A 16756-nucleotide genomic window follows, 5' to 3' on the forward strand; every position below is an offset into this window, starting at 1 on the left:
AAGTTAACCATTTTTTTTTTTCTGTATCATTCCCTTCCTTAAGCCTCATCAGCCGTATATGAATCTTCTCTTACATACCATGTACTTACACTTGTTTCACATAATCTCGTATTACAAGCCCTATAGGGGTTTTAGAAATAAGAAAATAAGGGCGCCTGGGTGGCTCAGTTGTTTAGCGTCTGCCTTCGGCTCAGGGCGTGACCCCAGAGTCCTGGGATTGAGCCCCACATTGGGCTCCTCTGCTGGGAGCCTGCTTCTTCCTCTCCCACTCCCTCTGCTTGTGTTCCCTCTCTCGCTGGCTGTCTCTCTCTCTCTCTGTCAAATAAATAAATTCTTAAAAAAAAAAAAAAAGAAATAAGAAAATAGAGGCTCACAGAACCCAAGTCTTTGGCAAAGGTCAAAGGTCAATCTGGTAGTAAGGGCTTTTGACCCCGGGCCTGCTTGTCTCCATAACTATGTCCTTTCCTCCATGCTACACCTGGGAAGAGGGGGATCCACCCCTCTCAAGCTTTGAGCTCCCATCTTCCTCATCCTTTGTGGTGGATGATGGGTGGTAGAGCGGGCGCTGCTTTTTATTTTTTTCCTAGCTTTTGTCACATACTGAAGTTTCTCTTTGCCTCAATTTCAACATTTGTAAGAATGGACATAAGTACCCCAGAGCAGCTTGCCTTATAGGAGTCCTGTGAGGACCTACAGAGCAATACTTTACGTGAAAGCAACACAGCCCCTTGCAAGAGGTTGTGAGATGCGGATGAGCGTGGGAGAAAAGTGTCTTAGGAAACTTTCCTGTTGTTGGGAGGTTCACCTTGCTCTGGAAATCCCCACTCTCCTAGCCAATTGTGCCTTGTTTCCGTGTTGCCTCTTCTAATGCTTTATAAAACTTGATCTTGCCCAAAATCCCTTGAGAAGAGTACTCCACTGCTTCTGAGTCGCTGTGCTCCCCAATCCTTTTGAATAAAGGACTTCAAACAAAACTGTTTTAGCTTTGTCATTTGACAGTTTACACCCCTTGGAGCCGGGGCATCACATCCCTTCCCAATATTTTCATTCAGGGTGTGTCCAGAAACATATCAAAAGCAACCGTCCTCCTCCCCATGTATTTCATTTCATTAAAAAGGTAAACTCTAAAAAGGGAGGAAGGAATTACGTCTGTTTTATTTGCCAGACTGACCCGTCAGAGATCCTCAATAAATATTAGTTGAATGAACCATGTGACTTTAAATATTACGCACGATCACCCTTAACTCCAAGTCTTACAACACATTCCAAGTGCATCTTCAAGTTCAGTTTCTCCATTGACATAAGGTTCTGAACAGGCCCTCTGGCCCTGGCTTTTCACTTGCAGCACAGAGTGGAAATGAAGCTGAGGCCGTGGTCCTTGTCTTCAGGTCAAGCCACTTTGGAGTATCCATCCAGCCAAACCCAGTCTTCTGCCTGGGTTCTCTGTCCTTATGCACTTTGGCTCCCAAGTCCTATGGATCCACCCTGACTCTCTGGTTATTGGGAATTTGTGGTCAGATCTGCTGCTAATGTCCACGGAAGTCATTCATGAGAAACCAATTTCATGAGAACAGAGAGCACACCTGAGCAAAATCAGCATAAACTCAGCACAGTGCCAAGCACATAGGTAAGGAGTTGGTTAATGAATCCATTTCAGGCTGCTACATCTGCTTTCTCTGGAAATATCTGCCATTCCTACGTTCTTACTCTTTTGGTCACCAGACTTTTGGTCTAGTCCTGATCTCCAAACCCTGCAGTGGGAGATGTCATTCATCCGATGGACAATGCATTTCTATTTCAATAGAGATACTTCTAAGCCTCTTGCTTGGGGTTGGCTGATAAATTCACAACAACATTTCCAGGAAGGGATAGTTACACATTTGGGGTTTGAGGAGATTTCTCAGGAGTGGATGGAATTAGGATAGTTATTCTGGAAGGAAGTCAGTGTTTTTCATTCTTCCTCAGTATTTCTGGTCAATTCAGTGATTCTTTTTTTTTTTAAATTTTCTTTGGGGTGACCCAGAAGGGATGCACTGCTGTTTCGATGACATTCTCATAGGCAAATAACCTTGGCATGTTCGGTGATGTGGGTGGAGAGTGGGGTTTCTCCATCTGTTAGGCAGATATAAAGATGCAGATTGCTGGAGGTGGGAGGGCGCTGGATGCCACCAGGAGACCCCACCATCCCCGACACCCTTCTTTGCCAAGGTCACCCAACCCAAACCTCCTGCTGCGGAGAAACTAGTACTTCAGGTTGAACCACTTTTACTTTGTTGAGTGCTTAATGAACTGAACTTTACTTCCAACAATCCTATTACTTTCCTGCTACTGTGCAAACTGCTTTGCTCATCCTCATCTTCTCTGACCTGGTTGGGAGGGGAGACAGGAAGGTATCATTGTTTCTGCCAGGTGTGATCTGTGAAGGAATAAGCTTTAAAGCTTAGCACATTACTAGGTTGACTGGAGAGAGGGAGCAAATCAGATGTAACATAGCTAGACCAAAGAAAAGTAGCAGAAATCTCTCCTGCCTCCAGCTTACTGGTGGCTCAGAAGCAAGCTGGAGTTGTCTCCCCAGCAATCACTCCTCTCTGAGGCACAGCCCAAGCCATGGACTTCTTTCCATCCAAATCCTTAGGATCCTACTGATTTTCTTGATCATCCCTACCTAGAACCTCTCTTCCTTTTTGTTCTATATTACTCCATTCAACTCGTAAAATATAATTCTAATTTATTCTGTATATTCTTGTGTAACCCTAAGCAAAGGGAATGGGGATATCCTGGGGAAACCTTTAATACCAGAGGATACGAGATCGCTGGGGCCCAACACATTTTCAGCTAAGCTTGAGCCAGGAAAAAGGATGAGACAAGTAAGGTGAATCTCAGCTCTAAAGCTTCTTACCTTTTGGGGTATTTGCACGGAGGAATAAAGTGTATTTACTGGATTTTCCTCTGGAATAGTGTTCTATTAAAAGAAGAAAAAAGAAATCATAGGGTTACCTAGGGAAGCCCAAAGAGACACCCAGAGTCCGGAAGGGAAAGCACAGGTGGGAGGAAGGGCAAGAAGAAAGAGAGGCTCCAGGCCAGGAATGGGGAGAGGGAAGAGTTCTTGTGGGTGAGTGCTATTATAATTATTAATAACTTTTTTCAAGAAGCAATTGCCTGATTTTTAAACTGTGTTGTGTTTAAATAAATTTAAAAATATATAAGATATGGAAGTCCCATGAGCTATGAGCAGCCTAAGGTGATTGAAGGGTAATTTGAAGTAATATTGTTAATGTTGCAAGTAAACTTTTCTATTAGCCTAAAGGGCCTTTGGAGCAAATACGTGAGGATGACTGATGGGTCCAAACAATAAAACTACAATGACAGCAATGGCAAAAGCAACTTCCAGGCTGGAGAAAAGTATCCTGGGTCAGTGAAGTTTCTTCCTGAACACCCAGGACAGTCCTGTGGTCTCCTGGAAGCGTGTCTTGAGCAGGGAAGAAGGAGGATGGTGATAAAACAATCGGTTTTGACATAAGCCAGGCTGTGTGGAGCCCAGAGTGGTCTCCCCTGTGAGGCAGAAAGGAGCTCTCAGGACACTAACAGCTTCAAAAGAAAGTGTAATGTCTCCTCTCAGAAAAGCTGTAGGTAAAAACAGGAAGATGCAACATGAGACACCAAGGGCTGCACTGACGCTGGGATTCTGAGGCCCCAAAATGCTTGTATTTCTTCACTAAATGGGCCAATGTGGAGAAGTGCTCCTTGGCCTCTAAGAAGCTAGCCCAGCTGGGGCTACAGTGATTCCTGGGGGCTGTCAAAGTTGTCTGCCTAGGTCATGTCTCCAAATTGTCTTATTATTTGAGTTTCTTTAAACTTCAATCTTATGATCTTCTTTTCAATGCATTTCTTTTGAATTGACGATGTGTTTGTTAACCTCAGCTTGGTGACCCACACCTAGAAAGCCTTGAGCGTGGGGCTAGAGCAACTGTGGGCTCTTGAGCTTTCTCCTGATGGAGAAGGAATCTCTGTAGCCAGTGTTCCGACACCATAACTCAAACATCAGGCCAAACTCACACTTTTCTACCTGCTGTCCTTTGCAAAAGGAATTTGGCCTGTTGAGTGGCCCTTATGAACTGTGGAGGGAAGAGAGGATTCCATAGATCACAGGGTGAGCATTACTGGCTGGGTCAGAACCAGGGGCTCAGAACCACAGGTCAGTGACTCCTGCATGAGAAAGTATTCATAAGGACTTAGGGAGACACAGGTGTGTTGGGTTTCAAGGGCTATACATCCTCATATTCCATGTTGCCCAAGTCCACAGAGAAATCTCAACTAAAGTAAGGAGGGCATTAGAAGGGAAGATCAGGTCCCAGAAAAGATGAGAAAGGACTCACATTAACACAGGTGATTGTGTCATACACTGGGGTCTCTCCAGAAGGACAGTTGTTAAGAATTTCCTGATGAGTATCCATTCCCTTCTTCTCTTCAATGGACTCTGAAACCAACGTGGGAGAGAATCAGAGCTTACCCTCCTTTGATTCACCACCCCCACCAGCCTACCCCTTGGAAGACCCACTTAGGGTGACCACCATGCTGGTTTCCGGGGCATGGGACTTTCTGTGTTACAACCAGGGAAAGCCCATAATGAACTGTTTACCCTGATTACTTCACTTCCCAATTTGTGGACCAAGGGAGCCAAAGGGGAAGCAGAGAAAGTCAGAAACACTTTCAGAGGGCTTTCAAGAGGGAGGAAAGATCTTAATACCTACAATTTATACACAACTGATGCTTAGGTCCCTCCCCAACACTCCACATGGACAGTATCGGGGAAGCTGAGAAGAAAAAATCTGCAGCAGGGTTAAGGGAAGCAGAGCATGGGGTTTGGCATGGAGAGAGAGAGCCTTCTCCAGGAGGAATGTGTCAAGACTGAGGTGGGGAGTAAAGAGAGGTCTCTGGAGTTGATCCAATGAGGAGGACTGGGTATAGTTTGGGGGCTCTGACAGGGATGGGGATTGGAAGGGCCGACTGGAGTGTGTTGGTGTATGGGCCTCAGAGTTGGAGGCCATTGCCTCCCAGGTCTGGGGAGCAGAGTCAGCAGTGTAGGCCTTGTGTCAATAGGAGGGCCACACCAGTAAGTCTCTCTCGGGGAGGGAGGGGTGGGTGAGCACCAGAGAGGGAACTGGGAGGACTTGGGCTTAGGAGATAAGTTTTGGACTCAAGCACTCTCGTACTCCAGAATTAAGGAGTGCAAGATGATTGTGCTCTCCTTGAGGACACAGAATATGGCCTTTTCGTTTCTGTATCTTTAGTGCCTAATACCAAGTCTGGCATACAGTTCAACACGTTTGTTGAAGAAAGGAGGGAACAAATGCATGAATGAGGCTGAAGGCAAAAATACCGCATGCTTTACCTTCCTTTCTTTCTTTCCTCGTAATTAGAATAACTGGCACCAGGGCAAAGGCACTGAGCAGGAAGATCACCCCCAGAATGTACAGGACCACGGAGGATTCTGAGTCATCAGCAGCACCTTTAAAGAGAATGGATGGAGGCACAGGGAAGGGAGAAGAGTCAGCTAGGGAAAAGGACCCAACTTTTGGAGCAACTGCCACCTTTCTCCCAGTCTGGTGACTTCCCGGGGGCCTCCAGTTTTCATGGGCTGTTCCCATGGGGACCAGGAGCTGAAGAAGGTCTAGGTCCTGAGACAGAGGCTTCTGGAGAAAGAGGAGAGACAGTCACCTTCACAGAGCTTCCAGGCAAAAACGGGGTTTGAAGAATTGCTGCTGATGGGGTTCCTGGCCACACAGATGAAGGTCATGCCCTTTTTTCCCAGCCTCCAGGATATGGGGAGGATGGAGCCATTGTGGGACTCATTGGCTGCCTGCCCCAGGGACTCCCAGCTGTAGGTCACATCCTCTCCTCCCTGGTCCATGAAGCATGTCAAATTAGTCACACAGGTGCCGTTCTCATTGTTCTGTAGACCCATGGTAACTTTGGGCTTTGACAGGTGCTCTGCAAAAGAGAAATGGACAGCCAAATGTGAAAACTATGCCTTTTCTGAATTATTCTTGTAAACCTTGGACCTGAATCTCTAGGGGTGTTACAGAGTGGAGAGGAAGAAGCAATTCAGAGCAGAATTCTCATTCTCATCTGGGAAAGAGAACTATTTAGTTCTGCTTTCCCACAGTTATATAAAAACAATAGTAGCCATAGAGATAATAATAATGCAACAAGAACACAACTGCCATTTTCAAAGCAAAGCTATATGGCCAGCCTTGTGCTAGATGCATTTTAGATGTGAGCTAATTTTATCTTTTTTAGAGGCTCCTTATTCCTCTGTCTTGAGGCTTCCTTGAAGAGACTTTCACTTTACTCTCCAAGAGAGAATAGTATAAGAATAATATTTCTGGCCCTCTTCTCTTTCTTGTGCCCACCGTTCTTGAGAGGATGAGCAATTGGGTCATTGATGAAATGGTGAGAGTCTGACATCCAGCATCATTTCTTTACTACGTTTCTCTACTTTGAGCTGTTAAGATTGCTGTTTAAATGTGGTTTTCCTTTTTTTCCCTCCACCAGCTAGTTTGACTGCATAATGCGTGCCCTCTGTTCCTTTCAACTACGTCTATATGGAGGACACACCTGGATCAAGGTACGTGGCCTATCTCTTAAGGGCAAAACTAGAGGCCCATCTCTGGGTGTCTCTGATCCTACAGCTCAGTGAGTAAGGCAGCTATTCTTGTAACTGGTTGAGTAATTGTTTTGTAAGTTCATCTTCCCTGAATGGGCTTCAAGTTCTAGACTTGGGGGAAAATATTTCTCCTATCTATCTTCGCCAGAAAAAATAAAGCTGATATTTTTATCTTCCTTTTGATTCTTGTGTGGATTTCTCAATTGGTTGGAACCTGTAGGGAAAGAGGTGTAATTGATGTTTATACACAATCATCTTTCTAAAATAGGTATCACCTTTCTCCCCATTACAGTTATGGAAATGATGTTTCACAGAGCTTAAGTAACTTGGCTAAGGCCACTCAGTTAGTAGGTAGAGAAGCCAGCATTTGACTTGTGTGATCGTTGCTTCCCCTATCACCCATCCTCTACACTACACTGTCTCTTGCAGAATCTCTGAGTAGGAAGGGGCCTTAGGGGTCAGCTACATTTACTTCATCCATGCAGGAGTTCCCTCTTCCACATTCTTGCCAAATGTTTATCCAACCTTTGCTTGGATATCTCCAATAGCAGAGAGTTTACCACTTGATGACAGCAGTCATCCACCTTTGGAACTGATTCTGCTCACCGTAGACACGCAGCTCATACTGTTGGATGAAGGGGTCTTTGAGGGAAGAGCTGTATATCACCACGCGGTAATCACCCGAGTCACTCTTATCCAGTTTGCTGAGCTTCAGGGAATAGTTTCCAAGTAGGAAGTCCACCCTTTCCTTGTTATGACTCTGGGTCACTATGACGTTGGGTTGTCTGTCTGGTGTTTTTGGCTGTATGGTGATGAGAGGTGTTGTGTTGAAGATCCAGACAAGGCTGTCAATCTGAATTCTTGGGAGCTTCAAAGGGAAGATCACAGACCCACCAAGGTCGCCAACAAGCTCCTTCAGAGCTCCAGAGGTTGCTGGCCCTGTAGACACAGAAAATCATACAATAAACTTAAGTCCCTGCCCTTACCACCAATTACTCACCTACTTTTGGTCCTGGGAAGGTCCTAAGAAACCCTCAGGGGGTCAACCCAACCAGCCCCTGGGAAGCCCTTTGAAACCTCTCTCACACACAGGCATTGAGGTCAGAATGCTTTGACTGAAACGAGGGACTGCAGGTGAACACACCCCTTCCCTAAGACCTCAGGCTGGAAAGACCACACTCTGAGGTAGGTCATGAGGCCCAGCTCCATCTTGGACAAGTTCCTGTTAGGGGACAAGTGGGAGGTTACTGCTCAAACTCCCCTTTGGACTCCCAGATGGCTCCTGGGAGAGCTGACTTTGATGCAGGTGCAGAAGCAGCAGCTTGCCTGACGTGGGGGCAGTGGTTCTCAAGCAGAGATCAGGACACTGGGAAGGGAGCTCTAAGTTCTTAATGGCAACAATAACTGGGAATCTTGCAGGGGTTTCACCTTCTGTTTAATGATAGATTAGGGTGCATTTGAGATCATCCATGAGTGAGGTTCTCATTCACTTGAATTGCAGTGTTCTTCCTTGAGTGGAAAGGCAAAGGATGAGTTACTGGATGTTCTGTGGTGTGACCAGACTGACTCGTGATGCTCGCCCCCAACTATTAGGAGTCGTAGTGGGGTTTCACTTTCCCAAGAAAACAATCTTAGTTCACCCCCCAAAATATGACTTATAAACAACTACCACTGATTGTGTGGTTCCAGGTGGAAAACAGTTAAGAATGGCCGTGGAAAAAGCTTCCAGAAGTGGCCCACAAAGCATTTGCAGTGAACAAGTGTGGGGAATGAGTCTTCTGCCCGTTAAGATTTGAGGGACAGACTCGGAATAGCACAGAGCAGAAAGGAAATTTAGAAATACACAGTCGGTAAGAGGCAGAGCCCCCATCAGTACACACAGGATCAAGGCTCCATAGGTCATCGCTTACAAATGAGAAAACCAAACAGCAGAGACGGAGAAAAAGTATTAAAGAATCACAAATAGTGGCAAAACTAAAACCAAAACCCAAGTCTTCTTAAAAGTGTTCTGCATACAAGTACAAAACCCAGTTATTTTGTCTTCCACCTCTTAACATAATGCATCATGCTGAAATGTCTAAGAGAAATTTTATTAATTCCATCACGGAAAGCACAAAAAAGAAGAAACAAGGAAAATCTTTTTAAGCCATTTCCACACCCAATGTGGGGCTCAAACTCACAACCCCAAGATCAAGAGTCACACGCTCCACCGACAGAGCTAGCCAGGTGCCCCAGGAAAATCTTTCTAAAATCTAACAAAGCAACCAAGCTATAGGCTCCCAACAGTTGTGTTATAATGAGGAAGCTGCTGGGCTGCACTATGACTTTTGTAGGCTGTATTCACTTCTGCTTTAGTTGGCCCTTCATCCATAAAAAATAGTAACAATTATATTTTATGACCACATCGGTATAAAAATGAATGTAATGCCAGCTGGACTAATTATTACACAGTAATTATTATTATTTTATTTATTTTGCTTCTGATTCTGAAAGAAATTCAAACTATTGTGGGCCCCGGACACGGTACCTAATTGGCTCTGTGTGATTGACTAAGTATCCAGGTTCTACTCCATGTCAAAGCTTGATCTGCTCCCATAGTTTTTCTTAATTGAAGTATAGTTGATGTACAATAATTATATTAGTTTTAAGTGTACAACATAGTAATTCGGCAATTCTATACATCATGCAGGGTTCACCATGATAATGCAGTCACCACCCTAAGTTACTACAACATTATTGACTCTATTCCCTGTGCTGTAATTTTCATCTCTGTGACTTATTTATCTTATAGCTGGAGGTTTGTGCCTCTTCATCCTCTTCACCTATTTCATTCATCCCCTCACTCACTCCCTCTTCCCTCTGGCAGCCACCAGTTTGTTTTCTGTATTTAGAGTCTGCTTCTGTTTTTTGTTTGTTTGTTTCTTTGTTTTTGATTCCACATATGAGTAAAGTCATATGGTATCTGTCTTTCTCTGCCTGGCTTATTTCACTTAGCATAATACCCTCTGGGTCCATCCATGTTGTCAGAAATGGCAAGATTTCATTCCTTGTTATGGCTGAGTCATATTCCATCGTGTGTATACACCACATCTTCTTTATCCATTCATCTGTTGATCGACACTTGGGCTGCTTCCGTACCTTGGCTATTATATGTAATGCGGCAATAAGCACAGAGGTGCATGTATCTTTTTGAATTAGCGTCTTTGTTTTCTTTGGGTAAATACCCAGTGGTGGAATTACTGGGTCATACGATGTTTCTATTTTTAACTTTTTGAGGACACTGCACACTGTTTTCCACAGTGGCTACACCAATTTACATTCCCACCAACAGTGTGCTAGGATTGCCTTTTCTCAGTACCTTTCCCAACACTTGTTATAGTCTTTTTGGTACTAACCATTCTGACTTGTATGAGCTGATATCTCATCATGGTTGATTTGCATTTCCCTGACAACTAGTGATGCTGAGCATCTTTTCATGTGTTTGTTGGTCATCTGTATGTCATCTTTGGAAAAGTATCTATTCTCGTTCTCTGCCCATTCTTAATTGGATTATTTGGGTTTTTTGGTGTTGGGTCTTACCATCATATTTTCTACCACCCTGGCACCGATGCAAGTCATTCCCCTTCTAGCAAGAGACAAACTCCTGTACTGGCCTATCCAGATATCTAAACTTGTTTCACTAGAGATTTATTTCTATAGTCCCTGTTAAAACTCAATTACTCCTGCAAAAGTTCCCAGTATAGCTACTATGTATTAGGGTTGATTCTGTGCCAAACATTTATTGTAAAGCTTACGCCTAATACCTAAAGCAATCCTGAAAACTAGGAACTTTGATCATTTTACACAGGGATCAGCAACCTACATACTCCATGGGCCAAATGTGGCCTGCTGCCTGTTTTGGTAAATCAAATTTTATTTGGACACAGTCATGTTCTTTTTTTTTTTTTTAATTTTATTTATTTATTTATTTCAGAGAGAGAGAGCTGGGATGCGGACGAGCAGAGGGGGAGGGAGAGGGACAAGCAGATTCCATGCTGAGTGCAGAGCCTGTTGTGGGGCTCTATTCCACAACCCTGAGATCATGTCCCCGAGCTGAAACCAAGAATAGGGTGCCCAACCCACTGAGCCAGCCAGGTGCCCCAGGACACAGCCATGTTCTTTCATTTACATACTGCCTATTGCTACTTTTCCACTACAAAGGCTGAGTTGAGTAGTTGTCACAGAGATTGTATTGCCTGCAAAGACTAAAATATTTACTATCTGACCCTTTACACCAAAAGTTCGTTAACTCCTGATTTGATGAGAAAAGTGAGATTTAAAAAAACCTGAATGACTTGTCCAAAGGCACAAAGCTAGTAGGTGATGATTTGAGGATTTAAGTCAGTGTCACTCTGGCTCTGGAGATTGGGGTCTTTGCATTATGGCTCAGTTTGAGGACCTTGGAACATTGTACCAGCTCCAGCCCTCTCCCTCACTCCCTTTCAGCAGTGAGGGCTCAGGTGTCAATTCTGAAGCCCTTGTGCCTCACAGAATCTGATTTCCCCTTCATGTCGTTTGGTGACCTTCCTTTAGGCACAAGCTGCTGTACCAGTGCCCCAGAGAAAGGGATTCCTGTTGCAACCAAATGTTGACCTAGTCCCTTGATTACAGTTTTGGGATTTTTTTTTTTAATTTAAACATTCTATCTATGTATTTGAGAGGGAGAGAGAGAGAGCGCATAAGCATGAGCAGGGGTAGGGGCAGAGGGAGAAGCAGACTCCCAGCTGAGCAGGCAGCCAGATGCAGGGCTCAATCCCAGGACTCCGCAATCAAGACCCAAGCCAAAGGCGGCCGCTTAACTGACTGAGCCACCTGGGCGTCCCTACAGTTTTGGGATCTTAACCTTTTTTTTTTTTTTTTTTTTTTTTTTTTTTAANTTTTTTTTTTTGCTAAATTTGTCTCCAAAAGTACTGGCTTCTCCTCCTGGGTAAATGCCTTTTTGGGGGCTGATTCCCATTTTCAAACATTTCTGCCCCCTCTCCCCCATCAGTCAGTGCATATATACTTTGGATCCCTCAAGCCTTTATTAAATTATTCTGTTAAGTAATCTGATTTTTCAAACAGCAGCTCCCCTGCATCCCTAATACTTAAGCAGGGTGATTTCCAGTTGCTCTGTCTTTAATCATCTCAACAGTGTCAAAATAGTTCCAGTACATGCCACAAAGTCAGTGTCACTTTGAATTTTTGACTGATCAACTAATGTTTGCATCCTTTTACTTCAACAGTAAAGTGAATATTTTGCAGTCAAATAAAGATTTTTTATCACTTGGCCCCAAATAGTCTCAACCCTGGACGTTCACACAAGGTTTGGGGGAGAAGTTTCAATCAGGGACGTGGCAAAACTGCAAGGATGTGACTTCAGTACCATAGCATACATAAAGGCATTCGCAATTGTTCTTTTCGCTTCTTCACACATGTGGTGCTGGATTCGTTGGGTGAATGCCAAGACAGGTGAATTTTGTGTGAGGACATAAAAAAATGTCTCCAAATTCATTGCTCCTTGTTAAGATGAAACCGGAAGATGGCACAGTGCAAATTGTCAACACAAACCTAGAGGGAGCATATCATTTCTATCTTAATTATATCTTTAGGATGAATAGAGGGGTCATGAAAGAAGAAAGTAGCTCCATGCCGTTCCCCAAGTGTGAGTTCAGATGATAAGGGACAGGGTTAGTGAGTCCCAGCCAGTTTTATTTCCTCTTCGGTGGAAAGAGTTGTCCAGAGTGAAAAGGGATCCAGAACTCAGAGACTTCTCCTTTCAGCTGTCCAAGGCTGACCTGAAGTTTCCCATTCTGTGATGGTTTTTGCACCTGCAGCAATCCTATTGAGTTTTACCCTGCCTATGTAGGTCATGCTTTCTTCATTCAGTCATTCTTTCCTCTAGCAAGAATTTATTTAGTTCGTATTTGTGCCAGGCGTTGTCTAGGAGCTGAGGATATAACTAGGGAGGGATACAATCCTGATCCTTGGGCTCATGGAATTAGGAGATAGCCATTAGATAAGGGGACTTAGTAGTCACTTGGGGAACCTACAATACAGAGATGGAACGTGATCTGTAAGATTAGAAGACTCTAGAGAATGAGTGGCTACTAACACCCACCTACAAGGTCTGGGAGGATTGGACCCCACGAAACTCATCTGCCCTCCCACCTAGATCAGTGTAGTGAATGTCCTAACTTGTCTTTTCTGCATCCACTTCATCCTTTCCTCATTTTATAGCAGCCAAGTGGGTTGAGTAAGACTAACAGGTACCCAGTTCAAGTGGTAACCCTCCTCTGGCATGGTAATTAGTTCGGCAGTATCACATGACCTGGGCTGACTTATCTGAGAAACCCTGGGCTTTTGCTCCAAGGGCAAGATGACCATATGATGTGGTGGGAAGATATGAATCCGGGGAGCAGCATCCACTTGCTATCACCAGACAAGCAGCCAGGTCTCCTCCCTCACCTGACACCCAGTTTCCTTTGTACCTCACATTTTTGTTTGTGCTTTATCCTTCTGTCTGCCCATCCAAATCATATTCAAGACCCATAACTCCTAGTTCAAAGCTCTTCCCTGAGAAATCTCCACATCTTTCTCACACCCATCCCCTGAAATTCCACCACAAATGTCACTTCATTTTCCACTTTAAATTCCCCAGAAGGAGTTATTCTCCTGCGTGGTGATTGGACATATCACTTATAGACCAATAACTGGTCTACAGGCATTAGGTTCCAGATTACCTGGTGGTAGGCTCTGGGATTGCACCCAGGGAGGGGTGGGGATGGCCTCTCCTGCCAGGCAGCATGGAACAGTGTAAAGAGGTAGGATTCTGGCCTAAATGGGAGTCAGAAGACCTGAGTTCATTCTGTTTCCTCTGTAATAAGCAACAAACTCTTGGTATCACACTTAGGTCATGAACTGGTTTAATGGGCATCATGTTTTTATCCTCAAAGCAACTCCATGAGATAGAGGTTAATTAAGCTCCATTTTATGGATGAGGACACTGGGGCTCCAAGATGCGGAGTGATTTCCCCAAGGTCCCAAACTGGGAAGTGGTAGATGTGGGCTGAGAAGCTGGTTGGTTCTTTTGTGTTAGAGGCTCGCATTCTTTCCACTACTGCCTTGCTATTTACCACTTTGAGTTACAGTGTTCTCAATTCTCAAAGAGAAAAATCACCTTTATTTGCCAAGACCTGGGGTGGATGAAGGGTGAATACGGATTTGAAAGCATTTTGAGAAGTGCAGAGCCTTCTGCCACACAGTAGGAAGGTGGGAGGCAAGGGCGAGAAACAGCGTTATGAGACAGGCCTTGAGAAGACTTCTCAATTTTAATTCTCGTTTCCCCAAGGATGGTTAGAAGTGAGAAAAAGATTTCCCCAAACTTCTTTGGATGACTTCTCAGCAGGATGAGATTTTCAGAGGGTGGTCTGGAATCTCATGCCTGTAGACCAGTCACTGGCTAATTCACAGCAAAACACTATGTCCAATCACCATGCATGGTGGGACCTGCAGCAAGCATTCCCTGCCAACTGGCCTGTGGAGGTGGAGGAAGCTGGAGCAGGAGACCTTCTGTCTTCTCAAGACTCAGATATTTTGGCATCAAAAGAGTCTACCCTAAAATGCCCTTTATAACAAGGAAACAGCTCCTCTCCTTTGTCACCTCCTTTTCCTCTGGGTTATCACCTCCTCCCCTTCACTTGTTTCCCCCACAAGACTCAAGAGTTGAGTGGAGGGAAGGAGCCTGATTAAGAGGAAGGGACATAATCAGTACAGTCAGAATTAAGGGATGGTACCAAGGAGGAAGACTTCAGGGTAGGGGGGGGTGTAAAGCTCACCTCCTGCTTGACTGCCTGGTCCCCAAGCACCTCTCCCAGGATGCAGTGCCTCCATTAGAATGTACCAGCATATCATGGCATCCTCTTCATGGAAACCAGAGCATCTCAGACCTGGGAGAGGTCTTAGGGACTACTTCGTCCCATCCCACTTCGCAGATGAGGAGACTCATGATCCAAGGGCCATGGTGACATGCTTTGTTAGAGGAGCCAGGACTCCTAAGGCAGGGCCTCCCAAGCTATGCCCCCAACACCCCTGAGATCTGTAGCACTGCCTCAGTGTGTTTCTGAAGAGCTTAAGAGGAAGTAGGGGGAGATGGGTGAGGGGCAGAGCAGTAGGGAGCTTGAATATGAATGTGGCAGGTTAGGGCTGGAATGTTGGCAAAGGCACATGGCATATTGGGAGGTTTGCAAACCTCTGTTCATATGTATCAGTCTTGGCACTGATTTAAAATTCTCTTTCCAGTACATTAGTTAAGGGGAAGTTGGGTAAGGAGCAGTAGTTTCCAAAATTGGTTTTTTCTTTCTTAAGCAAGAGTTTGCTTTTATGAAACAAAATCTTATGCAGAATCAAACATGTAAATTATGTTATAGAGTCAAAGCCTCCCTGATGGAAGAGGAGCTCCCTACCTCCACCCCATCACCCCTCCCCACCTCTCACCCTCTACACTTTTTTTAAGCTCTTCAGAAACACAGTAGAGACACAAGAAAGATAGAAAAGGTAAAGGACAATCTGGGGCTCCTTTCAGCCATGGGAGGTGTACCACCCAGGCTCTCCACAGCCTCCTGGAGCGAGGCACACACATGTGCCCTGCTGCCCACAGTTCAGGTTTCAGGGGGACACCTGGGATTTTGAAAAGCCCTGCTGTGTCCTCCCCCACGTCACCTTCAAGTTCCATTTGTGATCACTATTTCTATTCAGGGAGTGGTTTTTATTTTATTTTTTTTATTTTTATTTTTTTGGTTAAGATTTTATTTATTTATTCGACAGAGATAGAGACAGCCAGCGAGAGAGGGAACACAAGCAGGAGGAGTGGGGGAGGAAGAAGCAGGCTCCCAGAGGAGAAGCCTGATGTGGGACTCGATCCCAGAACGCCGGGATCACGCCCTGAGCCGAAGGCAGATGCTTAACGACTGCACCACCCAGGCGCAGGGAGTGGTTTTTAAAGTGAAAACCTATTCTAGGACCACCTGCTTAGAACCAGGTGCTTCTTAAATACACAAAATTCTAATGAACTAATATCGTTGTTATGCATAATCATTTAAAAATATTTTTTCTAAATATTTTTTCACATGTTATGAAAATATGTTTATAATTAACTTCTGAATAAAGGTAAACTGAAAATATTTTTAACAGAAAACAGTTTTTATTTTTAGTGTTTTTTTCTTTTGAGCATCATTATGGACTCATGGTTTTTGTTGACATTGTTGTAACTAAATCATTTTCAAACTTAAGTTGTTTCGATTAGCTATATTTTTTTTATTGTTTTGACTCAAATTGTCACAATTTGGCACATAGAAGCCCTTTTATGCATGTTATGGGTGGAAGAAGTGCCAGGTGCACCTAAATAACTTGTTGCCTGAAAACAGTGATGCATTTTTCAAAGTCCTGAAGTGATTAATAAAAGAGCAAATGTGCCAGCATAAATATTTTTTCTAATATATTTCTAAATATGTACTTATAAATATGTTTAAGTAGAAATAAATAAATACGATAAATATACAGCTGTATCATCTCATTTTGATTTTAAAGTTGCCTTCAAAGAGAAGGAGGGCTGAGGTCCAGGGAAGATAGCATTCATTATTTAATTCATGATAGAATCTGGATTAGAACACAGGTCATTCTGCCACCCAACACCCCTTCTTTCAGCCCTTCCTTCCCTGGGACAGTCAGAAGGGGAGCCTGTCCCCAGATTCATTCTTGCACCTCTCCTTCTAGTTTCTTCCTGTCCTCTGATTTAGAAACGACAGCTTACAAAAAGATATTAAATGAAATAGCAGAGCTTCCTGTGTTGGTCCAGAGTCCCAGAGTGGACCTAGAAGCCTAGAGGTATACCTCAGGATGGGGAAGGCAGGAGACTCGGAGGATCTGGACTTACCTGTGAGCTGGCAGAGGAGAAGGACGAGGAAGAAGGATGCTGGGGGACCAAGCATATTGTTCGTTGTCTGGATGTCAGCCACTGAAATGAACTACTTCCCCCTTGCAGTTCTCACAACTCTTCCCCAGCTAGCCTTC

At 44.3% G+C, this 16756-nt stretch overlaps 2 protein-coding genes across 4 annotated transcripts in view; one reads left to right on the top strand and one right to left on the bottom strand.

The window, feature by feature from the left end:
- Positions 1-7280, top strand: part of LOC117803481 (SLAM family member 9-like) — a 23878-nt gene extending 16598 nt beyond the window's left edge. Inside the window, exon 5 of the mRNA XM_034667288.1 lies at positions 6556-7280. Within this exon, the coding sequence (XP_034523179.1) occupies positions 6556-6572 (17 nt within the window). The 3' untranslated portion in view covers positions 6573-7280. The remainder of the gene's footprint in view (positions 1-6555) is intronic.
- Positions 1-16756, bottom strand: part of SLAMF7 (SLAM family member 7) — a 24221-nt gene extending 7465 nt beyond the window's left edge. Inside the window, exons 1-7 of one of the 3 annotated variants that reach the window (XM_011236289.3) lie at positions 16620-16756; positions 7274-7606; positions 5719-5991; positions 5393-5509; positions 4377-4477; positions 2900-2962; positions 276-2112 (exon numbers count right to left, since the gene is read on the bottom strand). In XM_011236289.3, coding sequence (XP_011234591.1) covers positions 1999-2112; positions 2900-2962; positions 4377-4477; positions 5393-5509; positions 5719-5991; positions 7274-7606; positions 16620-16674 — 1056 coding nt within the window. In that variant the 5' untranslated portion in view covers positions 16675-16756 and the 3' untranslated portion in view covers positions 276-1998. The other 2 variants (XM_034667291.1, XM_011236290.3) reach the window with 2 other exon arrangements.

Source organism: Ailuropoda melanoleuca, chromosome 8 (assembly GCF_002007445.2).
Source record: "Ailuropoda melanoleuca isolate Jingjing chromosome 8, ASM200744v2, whole genome shotgun sequence".
In the NCBI taxonomy this organism is placed as follows: domain Eukaryota; kingdom Metazoa; phylum Chordata; class Mammalia; order Carnivora; family Ursidae; genus Ailuropoda; species Ailuropoda melanoleuca.